At 40.0% G+C, this 17,828-nt stretch overlaps 1 protein-coding gene across 8 annotated transcripts in view; it reads right to left on the bottom strand.

Moving 5' to 3' along the window:
- The window catches only part of LOC144050206 (A-kinase anchor protein 13), a 94,586-nt gene that overhangs the window by 61,167 nt on the left and 15,591 nt on the right, over window positions 1-17,828 (bottom strand). For all 8 annotated transcript variants that reach the window (XM_077563274.1, XM_077563272.1, XM_077563275.1 and 5 more), the window contains exons 3-9: window positions 13,557-13,722; window positions 10,229-10,392; window positions 9,977-10,148; window positions 7,454-7,637; window positions 3,629-3,818; window positions 2,234-3,485; window positions 934-1,010 (exon numbers count right to left, since the gene is read on the bottom strand). In XM_077563274.1, coding sequence (XP_077419400.1) covers window positions 934-1,010; window positions 2,234-3,485; window positions 3,629-3,818; window positions 7,454-7,637; window positions 9,977-10,148; window positions 10,229-10,392; window positions 13,557-13,722 — 2,205 coding nt within the window. The remainder of the gene's footprint in view (window positions 1-933; window positions 1,011-2,233; window positions 3,486-3,628; window positions 3,819-7,453; window positions 7,638-9,976; window positions 10,149-10,228; window positions 10,393-13,556; window positions 13,723-17,828) is intronic.

Below are 17,828 nucleotides of genomic sequence, written 5' to 3'. Positions count from 1 at the left end.
CTGGTGGTTAGTTCTTTAGTGCCGTTTAATTTTCACAAGGCATGTTTTGGCCCTGCTGTGTTTAAAATCCACGTCATACAGTATGAAGGGGAACGTGATATGTTTGTGAACCGAGTCAATATGTGGAGGAACTTAATGGGTTCTTCAATGTGAACTCAGTGTGTGCCAACCTCCCCACAATATTGTGATAATTATGGTATCGTGAGCTTCATATTGTAATAATACCGAATCATGATGTTGGGATATCGTTACATCCCTATTGATGAAGTGGGTGGAGATCACACATACCGATAAAGCAACCAAATATGGGCATTTTCTGACTGTCTCCGAAAGGTTACTCTGAAGTGTGGTGTGCTAGTAGTAAGTGTAAATGTAGTAGTAAGTTACTACCAGCTTTGGTTTCTACTTTACGTAATAATCAAGATGCTTTTTGGACAATTGTAAGCTTTCAACTTTGAGGGAACACCTTTGGGGAAATCTCCAATGTAAAGCTCATTATTATCTTATTGACAACATGCAATAAGACTCCTTCCACCCTTTAATTTCATGTGAAACTTTTAAGGCGTTGTAGTTGTGGTTAGCAACAAAGCTGTACTATAATATTACGTTTCCTATCTTTTTATCTTCTCCTTTCAACAATTAAAATCACAATTTTGGACAATCATGAGCTTCTGAGTAGAGTTCCTTAAAGGTGGGCTTGGTTTAGGTCTGTGTGGATGAACCAGAATGGCCGGTGGCTTATAATTTTGTCCTTTTGACCACATAGTGGACCATTAACACCTTACAAACAAATAGTGTGCATACCTTGACATGTAATGTGTATGGGTGTTTATGGCATCGTTTTCATGCTAACAACAACAACAATAATACTAATAAGCATTATTAATATTATTATTATTATTATTACGCCACACCTCTACTGTGGGGACTTACCGCGGAAGAGTCAGTCTCATCTGCTTCCTCAGCGGCACAGGTGGTCTCGCCGTGTTCCGACATGATCACCGGCCCCTCTGGAGAACACGCACACACACAAACACAAACACACAAGTCAGACGGTGGGCGCAATGACAAAGCGGCAGCACGGAGGAATCAATAACAAGTGAAGTGAGACATTTTTACCCTGGCGCACCGCACGCACACACAAATACACACGCGAAGTGGAGCAGCCTGGGGCTAAAATAACTTTGTTGCTGTGTTTCTCTGTCTTCACTTTTCACACAGGATTTTTTTTTCTCCCCCTTGCTATATTGATTAAATATCATGTGATCCTAAAAATGCCACTGGGAGTGTGTATGACTAAAACTCAAAAAGTGGCTATTTGATCATTCCTTTCTATTTTGTTTATAAAAGTCTTTTATTCCTGAAAGCTGAAATTTGTGTACGGAGAAACTGCTATCTCTGTGTAAAGCAACTCTGCAAAAGGATTTGAAAAGAATTTGATCCAAATGCTTTCATCTACAGGCAGGTACATCTGCAGGCATCTCATATTATCCCTTAAAAGAGCTGTACCAAAAAAGTCTAAATTAATGTCATGTCAGACAATAGCAATCATTGTGGTAATATTAAAATGCCTTTTTTTATTTAAATATTATAAATTTAAAAATCACCACAATTCTTTTGACTCAGTTACTCCTCCCTCTGTGACTTGGGTTTCTGTTTAAGATGTGGCTGGTTTTTCAGTAGCCGGGTTTACATGCACATTTTTGTCATATCGTTTGCTAATGAACGCTAACACAAAAGTCATAATTGGAGTACATCTTTGAATGATAAAACACATCTAAGCCATAAATATTTAAAAAAAAATATATGAAAAAAAGCACAAACTGGGCCCTTCTTTTGCCATGTGATCACATGGTTTTATGTGATCCCTTTCACTAGTTTCTTGTTTACATGGAAACGGCATACGTGGGGTCAATGTAAACTGAGGACCTCCAGAAATTTGCATTTTATGGTTGTATGAATGTTTATTATGATATTATTACAAGCATTTAGGGCTTTTTATAACTTTTGCTCAGACGTTTTATTGTTTTTTAGGATTGCATGCCGGGCTGTATATAATGCTATCGTGAACCGGACTTGGTCAAACAATCAGAGATTTCCCATCCTCGTCTTCAGTATGATTAATCACCTTAAGTCGAAGGAATACAAAGTATTTTTTTTTTCTTTTATATTTTGTAGATGTTTGAAATGGCTCATCATGATGACCTTAGTACTGACTGAATTTCATCCATACCTTCATTCAGGTCAGCACTGCTGGGATTTTCCTCTTCCACCGTCCCCGCTGAAGAATCTCCGCCTAGCGACAGGTCAGTCTCAGAAGGTTCGGCAGCCGTTGGTTCCTCGGGTTCCTCAGGACGCTCCTCTGCGTGGAAGCTGGGCTCCAAACCCATGGCAGTTTCCTTTGAACTTGTTACGGGTTCCGCTGACGTTGGCGAACACGTGCCACTTTGGTCTGGCGTCATGTGCTCCACTTCTTCCACAATAAATCCCTCAGTTGGCTGCTGCTCCTCCAATGAGGTACTTTCTGCGGTGGGGTGGAATATGTCTGTCGTACAGCTTCCGACTGACTGGAAGCTGACGTCGTCGTCACTGGACAAGCCGTGGGTTAGGCCCGAATCGGGATCAATGGCGGATTTGAGCATCTGATCAGGTGAGCCCTCAGTCTTCTCTGGATCTTCCTCTCCGGGTGACACAGCGACGTCGGCATCCTCAGTCACGTTCAAGTCCGAAAAAGTCTCCTTATCCGTAGTCTGCTGATCAGGGTCTTGCTGCCATTCCGCCGCATGATCCTGGCCAGCTGTTTCCTGGTTTTGTTCCGAGATGTTTACATCTGGCGGAGGTTCCCCCTCTCCGGGAGGCGGAACATCTGATTCCAGGCTTACATCATCGCTCCCTGCCGGAGGTGGGAGGTCCTCTTGCACTGAAGCTTCCTCCTTGCCTAAGGAGTTTCCGTGGCAAAGGTCCAGGCCATGAGTCAACGCCTCGCCATTTTGGTGACACTCCCGGACTGGAGCGTCAGACGATGGTGACTGGCCCATGACTGACCCTCCACCGCTCCCTGGTACTCCGTTTACTTCCTTTCCAGATAAGTCCTCTCCCTCTGCGTCCTCCCGTCCTTCTCCTCTTTTATCAGTTTCCTGCTCACCCCACCCTGGCGGTTGAAGGCTTTCCACAGGCGGCGGGCTTCCCCCTTCTTGCCTTTCACACAAAGTCAAGTTCTGTGCAGTGTCAGGCTGTTCCCTTGCATCAGCCCTCTTAGACTCAAGACACACCCAATCCTGAAGAGGGCTGAGGACATGCTCCCCGGGGTGTACTATAGACCCGTCTTCCTCGTCGCCATATCCATAAGTGGCGCGACCGCCGTTTTCAAGCTGATTTTCTGGCGTGTTTGTTTGCGGGCAGCTGGTCGTCTCCGGCTCGACACCCTCGCTGCACTCAGCGGCCGTGTGCAGGCAGTCTGAGCGCAGCTCCAGCACAGACAATCTCTGTGGGAAAAGACAAGGTTAAGTGCGCAGTTGGCTGTGTAATTTCATAAGGTGTTCCGCCGCTTATACGAACCGAGCCGCAGGGGTGAGAAGTCGAGGGCAGGGAAAAGACAAACAATCAAACGCAGAGTTCCATGACTCACCTTGGCGTGGAGATGACTCGTCAAATGCAAGAGCTGCTCCACGCTGCGGCCAAGGCTGGGCGAGTCGCGGCCCGGGTAAACGCTTTGCGTCAGGGCGTGCAAGCCGGGGAAGCGGCAAACCACGAGGGCGTCCGTCGGCACCGGCTGGACACGCTGGGGGCCTCCGTCCGACTCGGTGTCTGCCTCAGCCCTGCCGCCGAATAAACACTTAGATCAACCCCCGGAGGAAGAAGCTCAGCCCCGATTGGCCCATCAAGCACAGAGAGTTTTAACAATGATGTCAGCTGATCCGCACCCCCTACATTTGCTGCCGTAATCCAGTTACAGTGAGAGCAAAGAAAGTCATTGTGGTTGTTAACGAGTCTTTTTTTAGCGGTTTAGAAGTGGGTCACGCAATGATAACAGCAATTAATACTACAAGCAACAATGCATGAGCCCTCGCACCCCTGTGTCTATACTGAATAGTCAAAAAGATCATCAAATTTTGACACCATGCTCCAACAATGTAGACCAACAAGCTTGGCAAATAACATCTAGGATAGTTGCTTTGATTGGGAGTCGGACACATTTGGATGAATTCTCTTGCACAACTTGCAAAAGTAGGAGCCCCAAAATATTTGTTTTAAACCAAAATAGATGACTTTATGTTGAATTTTACGCATGGTTCCTTGCCATCCTATTTGGTTGGCGACCCCAAAAACTCGTTTTGTCTAACTTTCTAGAGGGTGCGAACGACTTCCTGTTCAATTTCAGACATGAGTCTGAGACTTTTTCCTACAACAGGAAGTCCTCAAGTTACGGCGGAGTTCCGTTCCTACGCTGGCGATGTGACCCGAATTTTGACTTAAGTCGGATTTCCCCATTAAAATTGATATTTACATCAAAATTCTTTGTACAGTAATTTTAAATAACTATATTAGCGCGACCCGGAAGGGCCGGAACCAATATTTCGTGTTTCCGCACGGCCCGGACATTCATTGTTGACGGACGGCAGAGCTAATTCAAACTTAAACACGGAAATGTGACCACTGATCTGAATATATGACTGGCTAGCCGATAGGCCAAGACTTCTGAAGCTGGGAGGCCGCCGTATTGCTCCTCTCAAGAAACGTTTCTTGGCATACGATCCTATTCACTTACAGCATCGAAATTGGAGAACATTTGAGACAGTACTTAGTAGAAAGTAGAAACAGCAAGATTTATTATGTTTTAAATTTGTTAAACATAAACAAGAGGACTTTAGACATTTTACAACTTGCCTTAAATACATGTATAAATGAGATGCTTAATGATGTTTACAAGAGAGAACTTGTATATTTGTATTAAAAAATTATAACTGTAATTCAACAAAAGATGCCTCTGCCAAATCTAATATTGGGGTCTAGGGAACTGAGCGATAAAAGAAAAAGTGAGTCTTCAAAGCAGCACATACAGTCCACTTGTTAGTTAATTAATTAATTTATTTATTTTACTTGTTAAAAATAGTGACAACCCCGCCACAAAACCCCCACCCTGCCCCCTGGCTCTAACTAACTTCCTACGACCTGTATATGTCTAATCTGTACGAATACCATATATTTTATATAGTAGTCTGCTCGCGAGATGGGAGGAGCAAGATGGCCGCCCTGTGACTTCAATGGTTTGCAGTCATATATTCAGATCAGTGTAAATGTGACGCGCCTGATGGCGAGCCGACCTGCTCGATGGACATCCGTTGCTGGAGGTAACAACAACACAACTTTAAATAACTTTAAAATGGTGTGATTACTGTGGGAAATTAACAAAAAGAAGGTTCTACGGACAAAGCACGGGCGTTGCTAAGTCGAAACAACGTAACTCGATAGTTCACTCCAGAACCATACATAGAAAGAGTTTGGCCAACTCGGTTTCAATCAGGGTAACTAGATGGCGTCCATTTGTCACGTGACCAGCAGTTGACCAATCACAGCGTGACCAATCACACATGACATATGGACGCCATCTTGTTACCCTGCTGAAAACCGAGTTGGCCAAACTCTATATATGGCTCTGGTTCACCCAATTTGGTGGAACTGGTGTTGGGAGTTATTGTGCCCGTGAACGAGTGGGCGGCACCGTTTGCGCAACGCTGGGTGGACCACGTTTAGCTCCTCAAGTCACCAGTGACCTCAGACCTCATGTGGAAAATGTCATTACTCGTGATTAGGGAGGGCAGGCAGTTGCTTGAGGGGGGTTGGACCGCGCCAAACATGACGCTGTCACTTCAATTGTGTTCTACGGCAAAGCGGTGAGATTTCCGTTGAGAGAGGAGAAGGTCCACCCTCACTTGACGCCGTATCGCAGTCCATTTAACTAATAGCTGCTTCATGTCGCGCAATAATGACAATCTGACCTCTTTAGCGTGTCGGCATGAGGAAGCCATTGCAGGGAGAACACATGCCGTCCCTTCGCCAGTTAAATCTGTGAAGATGACCCTGCTGTCTGTGTGTGTGCGTGTGTGTGCGTGTTTGTGGTTATGTAAGTGTGGTAAACACATCATTAGACAGCAAAGTCGTAACTCGGGCTTTCGTGCAGCAGAATAGTTTTCCATTGCTATGGTTTCGGCATGGAAAAATACTGGGAGAAGCTTCCCAGTGTGCCCTCAGAGAATTTGATGTTCACCACGATCAACCAAATTGTCGGGTTTGTGGTGCTGCAGCGAGAAATTAAGTGACGCATAATGCAATTGAGGGCTGCTTAAACTTTACGTTACTTCTACTGTGCAGCTAAAATGCTAAGCTAAAGGTAGTGGGTGTTTATTTTGGCTGAGACGCAAAAATTCCTGGCAAAATTTCCAGAAGGATCTTGAGAGGTGATGAAATGGGTTGGCCTCTCTAAATATTTATCAATTCATTCACTTTAATTAAATACATATCATTCAAGGTTTTTGTGTGCATTTACTGTACTGCCCTTAACTATTTCTGCTTTATTTAATAATTGGTCATTTATGTATTCAACCATTCAGTTGTTGTAATAAATTATTTTATTGAATTAGTTTTTGGATTAAAATCACTATTGAAATGAAAAATGAAATCGATTGTATTTATTACTATAATGAAGAAGTTATTTTGCATTCGTTCATTTACTTACATGTATGTTTCTGTGTTGTATTTATTCCAATCATTTTGTAATAACCTTTTTTTGTCATTTTCATGGATACATTTCATTATTTGATTCAATCATTATTGATGTAATTATTTTTTTACTCATTTGCTCCCCAAAACATATAAATATGTTATATTTTAAATATTACCATGGTCCCAAAAACGTATTTATAAGTTTTGTTTTGTTTTGTTTTTTGCTTTGATGCAGCCTCTGAACTGAAGAGAACGCTTGAAGCAATGGTAGTTATTTAAAAAAAAAAAAAAAAAAAAAACGGCCAGCAGGTGGCAGCAGAATATAAGGGATCAGCCAGGGCCATGTTACGACAAGCTCCTTTTCCCAGTGTTTTCAACATTTTTGTGAATAATGATCAAAATCAGTCAAAATCCAGTAAAACAGCTGGGAGCGAAGAGGGTTGCTTCAGTTAAATGCACTTTTGCATAGCATTTATTTTATTTTTCCACCATTTATTTTTGTCATATTAAATCAAATAAATATGAGAAATGAAAAAATTACACTTGATTACGCACAGTTTTACCTTTACTGAATTTTACTGCCCTACTTCCTTTTTCTCAAAGCATCAATTAGCTTTCCGTCCCGTCACTCCCCAGAAATGATGATTCCATATTTCTAGTTGAAGCACACCACCATGGCACATCAAGACTTCGAACAGCCTGTATGAGTGGTGACTGAGCGGGAACTCACTGTGCAAGGAGCTGCTGCAGGCTGGTGTGACCCCGGAGCCCTGCGACGGCAGCGGGTGTGTGGCCCTGCTTATTCGGCAGCCGGGCCGCGTCCCTCGCCCCTGGCTGCCACAGCAGGAAGCGTGTGACGCGGACCAAGCCTTGCCAGGCCGAAAAATGCAGCAGGGTCTCCCGCGGGTGCAAATCTACAGGAGAAAGGGAAGGGTGACCAGAATGGGAATTAATACAGTGGACAGTATTTATATTATTTGGTACGGAGCATTCAGCGGTTAGGGTGTTCTTTAGGTTTAGTGTTGTGGATAGAGTGACAAAGGTTTTTTTTTTCTTCTTTTGGTTCTTTTACATATGATTTTTCTTTGTCACTTAAGCTGTTTTTACATAAAAGAAAAAAAAACGAAAATGGAAAAAAATTTCCAGCAAATCATGATTGCCAACACTTGCTCGTATTACTTTATGGTCATCCAGTGAATTTGGGTTAGTCAAGAACCAGCCGCGGAATGCTAAACCAGAAGAACCAGCGGCCTACGGAACAGCGGACTCGTAGTACAGAGTATCACTCTGTATTTATGACTACTCAGGAACGTTTACTAGCTTCCGAATGCTAAGCTGGAGCGAACCAGCGGGCCTTCGGAGCTCGGATTCACTTAGCAGCCGAAACCGACAGCGAAGCAAGTGGAGGTGGGTGTGAGCGGAGGCGGTGTGCGAGGAGGCAGAAATGCGGCTGTCGAGGTGGATGTAAGGACTGCCTTTAATATTCAATGCAAAAAAAAAAAATCATCTTCACTAACTTTTTGCAATATGCATGTGTTTCAGCATGGGAGATGGAAACCCATCAAAAACCCACACATATAAATGCATGTACACACACATTCGTTGCGACCAGGAAGATGTCTGTCATCAACATCACCGCCACCGATCCGCCTGTCACCATCAGTCACCTGACAGAGCCGATAAAACGTGTCCCACTCGTTGAGACGTTGTCACACGGCGAGACGATGACGGCGGTGTCTAAGAAGCTGTCACTTGTGGTCACTTAAGGAGTTTATCTTAGGGGCGGGTGAGACCTTCGCTGACAATGCTACTTGATGAGGCAACTCCGGGAACATTTTTGAATTTTCAAGGCAAAAGGTCCTTAAAGGCAGCACTCTAAACGTTCCCGAAGTTGTTGTTTGAGATGACTTTGTCTGTCGCTGCCAACCAGGACTTGCGGAATCCAAATGTGTATGGTTTTCATCAAGACTGCATGACTGGCGAGGCAGACATCTTCATTTGATTAGTGATCTTAACTGCATTTTGCTTTGTTGACGGTTCTCATTTGAGAGACCCAACTAACTGCAGTCTGCCTGCGTTTGGTGACGCGGGTTCATGAAAGCATCCGTTCAGCGCGCATGCTAACCCTGAATCAAAGTGTGTTTTTTGCGTGTGTTTTTCGTACTTTTTTTCAAATTTTATATGTATTATTTCTTATTTCATTATGACTTTTTACTTATAAAATAAGCACTCATTATCAAAAATATTCTAGCTTTTTTTCAGGGGAAAAAGGATTATGTTAAATATTACTTTTCAGGGGGGAAAAGTCCCTTTCACCTCAAATATGCATTCATTCTCAAAAACATTTTCTTGTGAAATAAAATAAAATAAACAAAATTGTGATATAATACTAAAATTGCCATGATATCGTCATCGTCATGTCATGTTACGATTTCTAATATGAGCTTCTTTTTCTTTTTACAATATCGTGAGTTTTTACACAGTATCGTGAGCTTTCGTGATATTTATCGTATGGTGGCATTTGGATATTGCTTAATGCTGTCAAAGTTAAAGCGTTAACTCATTGATTAATCACCAAAAATTCTTGCATTAATCATGTACTAACGCAAATTAATCATACTAATCATTTTGAACAGAGATGATCCTTTAGCTTGATAGCGAATAGCTACGTTAACGTAGCTAACATAACTACATGCATTAAAGTAAAGCATTTAATAAATGTTTGCGTATGACATTGATTCAGAATATTTGTTAATGTGAAAACATTGGGGCCTTTTTTTTTTTCATTTTAAATTATGCAAGTAATTAGTAATTATATTGCTGATTTGCAAAAGGGGAGGATGTGTGCAGTGGATCAAAAAATGTGGACGACATCTTCATAACATTAAATGTAGAAAAAATTAACACATGGAAGGTGCTCTTCAAATTTGGTGGACAAAAAATGATGATAAAAAGCCTTTTCAATTTACTGATTAATCGTAATTAATCAAAATTCTAAGATGTGATTAATCTGATTTAAAATTTTAAAACGTTTGACAGGCTTTCCTGTATGGAATATGTGGTTTATTCCCATTTTCTCTGGGTACTCCAGTTTCCTCCCACATTCCAAAAACATGAATGGTACTGTACGATTAATTAATTGATAATTTAATTGAATTATGAATTATAATAAATAATTAATTGATTAGTTGGTTAATTGATGACAAAATTATCCGTAAGTGTAAATGTGAGTGTGAATGGTTGTTTTTCTTACCGGCACTGTCAGAGCATTGATTCCCCAGCAAGTTCCATCCTGGCGGCAGCGGGATGTGGTGGAGGGCCAAGGCCAGACTCTCGTCCAGACACTCACACTCTAGCAGGGGGATGTGACACTCATCGAGGAGCAGCGCGCCATCCAGGCCGTCTGTGCGGCCCACCGTGCTAACCTGGGTGGGAAGTACATGCTTACAATGCTGAAACATCATATCAATACTAAAATTGAAAGTGGGGAGGTTTCAAGGCTCACCAGGAATTGAGCCATGTCAAAAACAAAGTCCTGAACGAAGGTGAAGCGATGCTCCGCTAAAGGAGCGACGTGAGACGGGTGCGTCGTCTGCTCTTCTGAGGTCTTCGGGTCGCCCCGAGTGACGGCACACAAGGTGACCGAAACCTCCTCGCAACAGCTGTGAGCTGCATGGACAACAGAGACCAGCAAAAATGTCCAACAAAAGTTGGGTTATCTAATAACTTCTTTTCATAGTAAAATATGTACAGTATTCTTTATAGTAATAATGCAACTTTTTCCATCAAGCATTCCGAATATTTTTCCTGTATGATGACTATTTGTTTTGTTTTCCAAAACTTTTATTATCCCTTTTTCCAGCAATTTTTTTTTTCCTCGTAGAATGTTTTTTTTATTATGTTTTATATTTTTCTCTCAAAATGGTACATCAAAAAATATATCTCTTGCTATATTACGACTCAGAACATTGTTTCCCATTAGATTAAAAAAAAAAAATCTGAAAGAAAAGTCTCGCAAAACAGTTTTGTTTTCTTCATAAGATGTGTATTCGTTCAGATAACATTGTAACTAACAATTTTCTATAAATAAAATACTGTATAGCTTTTCTCACTAACTTTTTTTAATTTTAGATTGCACAACTTTTTTCTCAAAAGCTTATGACTGAATAATTTAAGACATTTTAGTCATGGTAAAACACCCCCCCCTCCCCAATTTTTTTTGTGTTATAGTAAAAATCTATTCTTTTTGGCAACATTGTAACTTTTTTTTTTTTTTCTTTCTTTTTCAGAAGAGCTCAGTATTGTTCATTCGATTTGACATCATCATTGCTCTCCTTTTTTTTTTTTTTTTTTTTTTAAAAACAACAAATCAATTAAAAAAATTTTAATAAATGTTTGTTTTTTTTTTAAATACATATACATATATATATACATATACACACATATATATATACATATATATATATATATATATATATATATATATATATATATATATATATATATATATATATATATATATATATATACTTTTTTTTTTGTATGTGGGTGAGTATGTGTATGTGCGTGTGTGTGTGTGTGTGTGTGTGTGTGTGTGTGTGTGTGTGTGCGTGCGTGCGAGCGTGTGTGTATTCATCAGTTCACCTAAAGCCCATTAAAAAAAATCCCATACTAATAATATAATATAATAATAAATTGCCAAATGCAGAAACATCAATGTAAGTTATCACGATGTAGTGGCTCTCGCTAACAGACAGAATTAAGTAACCGGAATTAGGTTAAAAAATTCTATATACGTAGACCAATTCTATATACGTAGACCAATTCTATATACGTAGACCACTTGTAACTTTCTCCTGTCATTATAGTTTACGTCAATGTGCTACAAACTGCAACTCATTCTCATTCACATTCTACTTAGAACATATTTGACTTTACCTTTTTGTGCGCAGTTATCAGTGTCACCCTTTATCAACCTTTTGCAGATGATAAAGAAGAAAATATACAAGCAGGTGGATTTGACCACCAAGTGGAACACACACTTTTGTTTAAAATGGAGAACAGTATGAGAGAAGAAGATTAATCATTTATTCCATCTTCTCTCTTCCTCTGCAATAATATGCCCAGACCTGCTGGCAGGCCAATATAAAGGCGTTATGATCAATGTATTTGAAAGCAGGAGAGAGCAGAAGGACTTATCATCACGGGTCATCTTTGATTATGATACTATATCCTTTTACATTATGCAATATCTTCCCCATTAAGCCTCCTTATCTAAGCAGTAGTGCTTCATTTTAGTTGTTTATTTACCAAAGACAATTGGGGTTAATCCGATGACCTGATCACTTGATTATTACATGACCAGAACAGAATTCACTATCTTGCAGTTCAAAACAAATTGCAAGAGTGTGGAGAGCAAAAAAAAATCACTGTTTTTGATTTTTAACTAGACACATCTGCACCATATTTTGGCCAGATGGGCGTACAAACAAACGCGCAGATGCTCGCATATAACGTGGTGCCTCCTAAAATATAAAACAATTACTGACAGAATTTTTCCTCAGAGGAAATTATGAAAACTGAATACAAATCTTTTCCAGTGTCTTTTAAGCAGCATAATTAAGTTCTTAACTGTCATAAAACTGTAAAAAAATAAAATAATAATAATAATAATAAGTTAAACATCAAACAGCATGTAAAACTCTAAAACACATTTTTCTCTGACCTGACCAAACTTCTTTTTTTTTGCCATACTAGAAAAAAATGTGCAAATACACATCCACTACAGTAGATGGCAGTGGTGCTTTCATTGTCAGAGAGTGTGCAAGGAGTATCAACCCTTCTACAGAGGTTTACTTAAAACAATTTTATAGACAAATGATACCATTAATTAGTACTTATGGTCGCAGGAGAGAGTTGTGGGGCGCAAAATATTTTCTTCTACCTTTATGCGGGTGGTTGGGGGCTCAACAAAAATACTTGGGAAGCACTGGAATAAATGCATACACTTCTTTTTAAATTATCTAAAATAATCAACCTGTTTTGCCAGCCCCTGTTTGTTGCAAACGTACTTCTTGTGAGAGTAAAATATTTTCAAAATATCCTATCTTGAGTCACTGTCAATCTTTGTGCCATATGGAACAAAAGGTATGCCTAACTATATATGGTAAATAGTATATGGTAAATATGGTCATGTTGTGCCTCCCCCAAAAAAGGGTGTGACAAAATCCTTTGCTGGTGCGACCAACCAGTGCTATAAAAAAGTTAGTGTAGAGCCCTGGAACAGATATATTTAATTTCTATTCATTTACATGGGAAACAATACCTCGGTCCTTGAACATTTAGGTTGGAGCAGAAAGAATTAAGTTCGTAAACTGAGGCTCCAGGTTTCAATTTTTTTTTTTTGCGCTTACATTCCTTAACTCATTTGGTCCCATGTTTTTTTTTTATGCTAGAGCATACAGAAGGCTTTAATGCAGCCTCTGAATTGAAGAGAATGATTGAAGCAATGATAGTTATTACAAAAACGGCCAGCAGGTGGCAGCAAAGTATAAGAGATCAACCAGGGCTACGTTGCAAAAAAAGCTTTTTACCCCACTGTTTGAAACAGATTTGTGAATGATGATGAAACTTATCCATATTCTTAAGCTAATTGCTGCAAAACGGAAACAGATGGAAAAACTTTTTTTTTTCTTTAAAGCACTAGAACCTAATATTCTGTGGGCCTTGCAAAATCAGTCAAAATCCAGTAAAACAGCCGGGCTTCAGTGAAAATGGCTGCGAGTGAATGAGTCAATAGTATTATACCGACGCGGGGAAAGTCTGTGTCTTACCGGGACACAGCGCCTGCAGGGTGTCATGGCCGCTCCTCAGGGTGCTGCTCAGATGCCTTTGCGTGCTGCCGGCAAACAAAAGGAAGTAGTCGGCGGTGGGGGCAGCGCCCCCCTCATCCACGGCCAGCTCTTCATCGGTGAGCTGCACTGTGATCACGCAGTGGCCCTGCACACATAACGGTGTTTCCTAAACTTAATTGATCCAACCATGACACATTTATTTTAGTTCATAAAAATCTCAAGGCGCAAACAAAATAGTCAATTCATGATGATCACTTTTCAATGCACTCACAAATCGATTAACTCTGTGTGAAATGTGAACACAAACCTTATATACTCTCAGACAGTCATGATTTATTCTGTTGTATGTAGCGCAACAGGTTGCTTGTACCTTTAACCATCAAATGGAGGAGCATTTAATTGTTCTGCCTGTCACTATACGTTGGCTAAATATAGCGACCCCATCATTAAGTTTGTAACACTGACTGCTTTTTGTAAACTAGCACCAACACTTCTCAGGGTATCATTGTGACATCACTGTGACTAAAAAGGAAACGCATGGCACACAATACATCACAGACACCCTCTAACTTCCTGGTCTCCACCTTGATAATGTCAACCATTGTCTTGCACCTCTCAACCTTTGTCAGATACTTGTCAAACTCCAAACTAATCTCATGCTTTAATGCACTGCCTTTTCTTCTTCAATTAAATGAGAAAGAAAACAAAACAACTTCTACGACTGCCAAAATGTGTTGATAACCATAAATAAAGTTAGGAAATGACTGGCTGCTAATACAATGAATGAATTCTCAATCACTTACATACATTATGTTTCATTATATTAATTTTATCGTGCAGATGATGACAAAAGCTTTCTTTTGTTTTTGTTTTTATGGCTGCTAATTCAATTAAATTCAACAATTCAGCAGTTACCCTTTTCCAAAATAGGATTATTATTATCATTTGATCCGGCTTTACCTTTAAAACTCCACTGGGAGAAAAGTTTTGCATTATTTTCATATTATTATTATTATAAGTTTATCCTGTTTTAATTAACAACGACTGACGTCACATCTGTGATTGGAACGCTACGACATCAGTTAAGCTCTTATGATGGCTACAGTTTGACCCTGAAATGTATTATTTGGGGGTAGTGTTAATTTCGTCAACGAAAACTAAACTAAACTAAAATAATTTCATCAACAAACATTTTTCACCACGGATTCACGGTGAAAGATTAAAAAAAGTAAATAATAGTTATAACGTAACATTAATCCAACGGCTATATATTTCAATAATAATGTTAATCCGACTGCTAACTAATACTGGCTAATTTACTGGCTCATAGCATGGAGCCATAGCCACTTGTTGATACACTGTAATTATTGCGTGTGAAGTTTGTTTTTGATCAAAAAGATGAGAGAAAATTTCATGTGATACGGTTTAAGATCCGAAATGTTCAACATTATCTGCTAACAAAAAAATCATACAAGGATAAAATGATAGTCCTGATTAAACTAGGCTAAAATGTTGACAGTTTTCATTGACTAAAAGTATATAAATGCAACTATGTTTTCTTGGACTAAAATAAAGACTAAAATGCTAGATTTATAGTTAACTAACAATGGACTAAATAAAAACGGGATGAGGTTGACTAACTATAATAAATACTAACAAGCGTGATTGAAAGGAGACTAAAACTGAGACTAAATTTAAAAATGGCTGATAAAATTAACATTAGTTGGGGGAAAACAACATTGCTTGCATGCATTATCCAGAGTAGTTGGACGGACGGTGCATGACAGTACTGTCAGTCAGCCAAGAATACAACGTTAAAAAAAACACACACACGCTTGCGCACACACACTTGTTTTTGTAAAGTCACTTGATGGGTGGACAATTGACTGAATTGTGTGCTTGAGGACCGCTCAGAATGAAGTGATGTCACCCGCGGGCATGTCGAGCAGGAGGCGAGGAGGCGTCAGAAAGGGGACGATTGTTTCGCCATGAGCTTCTTTCCACCGGGGGAACTGCAACTTTATTGGCACGGAGGAGGGATAATGGGGACATTTTATCCCGTCGTCGTCCCGTCGCCTACTAAGTCCGACATGCACGGAACTGCCGCTTAGCACTGGGGGTCATAGGTGCTTCCTTCTTTCATGTAGCGTGCTAGCCTTGGGGCTTGTTTTGTAGACAGGCTTGGCAGCAGCGCTAAAAGAATTTGGGAAAATGGCTGCAAAGAGCCAAGTGCCAAAATGATTTGTCTACAAGCAAGTCAATTAATTATCCATATGTCAGGGCTTGGCAATATATCGAAAAAAAAATATTGGCCCATGCAATATGCATATTGCAGAAGACCTAAAGATTATTGCATAAGAGTAGTCATTTTCTCATATTTACAAATCGTTTTTAATTCATTTACCATGGCCTTGGAGGATACACGCACTAAGTGACATCATGACCTATCAGTGGCACTGCTATAATGACTGATGTCCATAGAGCACAGCATGAAGGCAAGACTTAACAACAGAAACCCAAATCCCAGAGAGAGGAGTAACGTATGCAAACAGGAGAAACAAAATTGCAGATGAAAAACCAAACACTCAATGAATAACTCTAAGTACAATGCTAACTGAGCATGTCCTCTTGTGCCTCGTGATCATGTATTCTGACTCCGTAACCAAACACCAAAGTTATTATGAAGTATATAATATGATGATAAATATGAAACAAGCTAGTGAAAGACAGTATGGCAATAACGGAGTGTGACTACTTGCAATGCATGACTAGGTATTCTTACACCAGCCTGTAGCTACGCTACGCTAATGAAGGAGTAAAATCATAATTGGAGTAGCTTAACCATGTACGGAATTCATCCATCATACATTGTCATGAACATTTACATTTACTTAACCTTAGGTTATATCTTATAAACTTATCAGCACAACTGTATGTCAGACAGAGGTGGCAAATCCAGGTCCAGAAAGTAAAAACCCTCCCACAGTTTGGCTTTAGCCCTAGGCGCTAGTTAGCTAGCTAGCTCCCTAGCAGGTAAACAAGCACCCGGGGAGCTAGCTAGCTAGCACGAGGGGCTACAGCCAAACTGTGACAGGGTTTTTAATTTCTGGACGTGGATTTGTCATCTCTGATGTCAGGAAAGTCTTGACTGAGGGGACCCGTGTGCTAGCTATAGCAACTGCTCGCTATGATTCTACGTGATCAGTAGTAAAGATGGGCAGAGCTCCCTGTGTCAAACGCACAATCTGCCACTAGTCAGCTAAAAGTTGCGTGGAGTGCCAAACAGCAAGCAGCAGACTTTTAGCATGCGAGAGGAGTCTTGCAGCCTCAACAAGGAGAGACGAGTAGTGAATGCAGTAAATGAGATGGAGAGAGGTGGAGGCCAGCAGGCATGACATTGTCTCCATTAAAAACTCATCTCTTATCTTAGGCCCAGATTGGAAATTAGGAGTTCAGGCACTACTGAGCAGATTGCTACCTCGGCGGATTTGTGACTCTGCACTCCATGCCGGAATGAAAACATATTAGTGGGAAATAAGATCTGCACAATCACAAGGAATCGGTGATAGTGGAATCCATTTAGCAAAGTAGCTGCTCAAATTATTCCTGACAGCAGTGAAACAATATTTTTCCTCCATTTGTTTTGGCCCCAAATTAATATCCGCTCACCACAAATAACATTACCAGCGGGCGACTTGTGACAACAGACGCTTGAGTTGAGTGCCTATCGATCTGTCTGTGATGACTCCATTTGTACAAATGTAGAAGGAGGAGTTGCTCAGAATAACAAGCGGCTGTCATCTTACATCAGTTGCAATAAGGAAGTTGGGGACAATTATGCCACAATGATTCAGCCAAAATCCGAATTTTTAGGCCAGGCATTTACAAGGCCTTCTTGAAATCGCTTTTTATCACTTTTAACAACTTGTGAAAATGTATATATTGTAGAGAAGAACCCAATGGAAAGTTAAAGTTTTAAAAAATATGCCAGCCTAGGGCTGCTCAATTATGGAAAAAAATCATGATTATTTTGGCAATAATTGAAATCACGATTACTCAAACAATTATTTATTTTTTGGTACAAAACAAAATGTTTAAGAATTTAAAAATATTAAGACCAATTAAAAAAAATAGAAACACTATAATTATGTAAGTTCCTTAGAATTTATAAACAGAATTTGGAATAATATATATTTATAACAATATATATTTATTTATTCATTTTGGCAAAAACTTGAAGTTGATGGGTTG

This window comes from Vanacampus margaritifer, chromosome 4 (assembly GCF_051991255.1).
Source record: "Vanacampus margaritifer isolate UIUO_Vmar chromosome 4, RoL_Vmar_1.0, whole genome shotgun sequence".
In the NCBI taxonomy this organism is placed as follows: domain Eukaryota; kingdom Metazoa; phylum Chordata; class Actinopteri; order Syngnathiformes; family Syngnathidae; genus Vanacampus; species Vanacampus margaritifer.
This window is presented reverse-complemented; position numbering and strand designations above follow the sequence as displayed.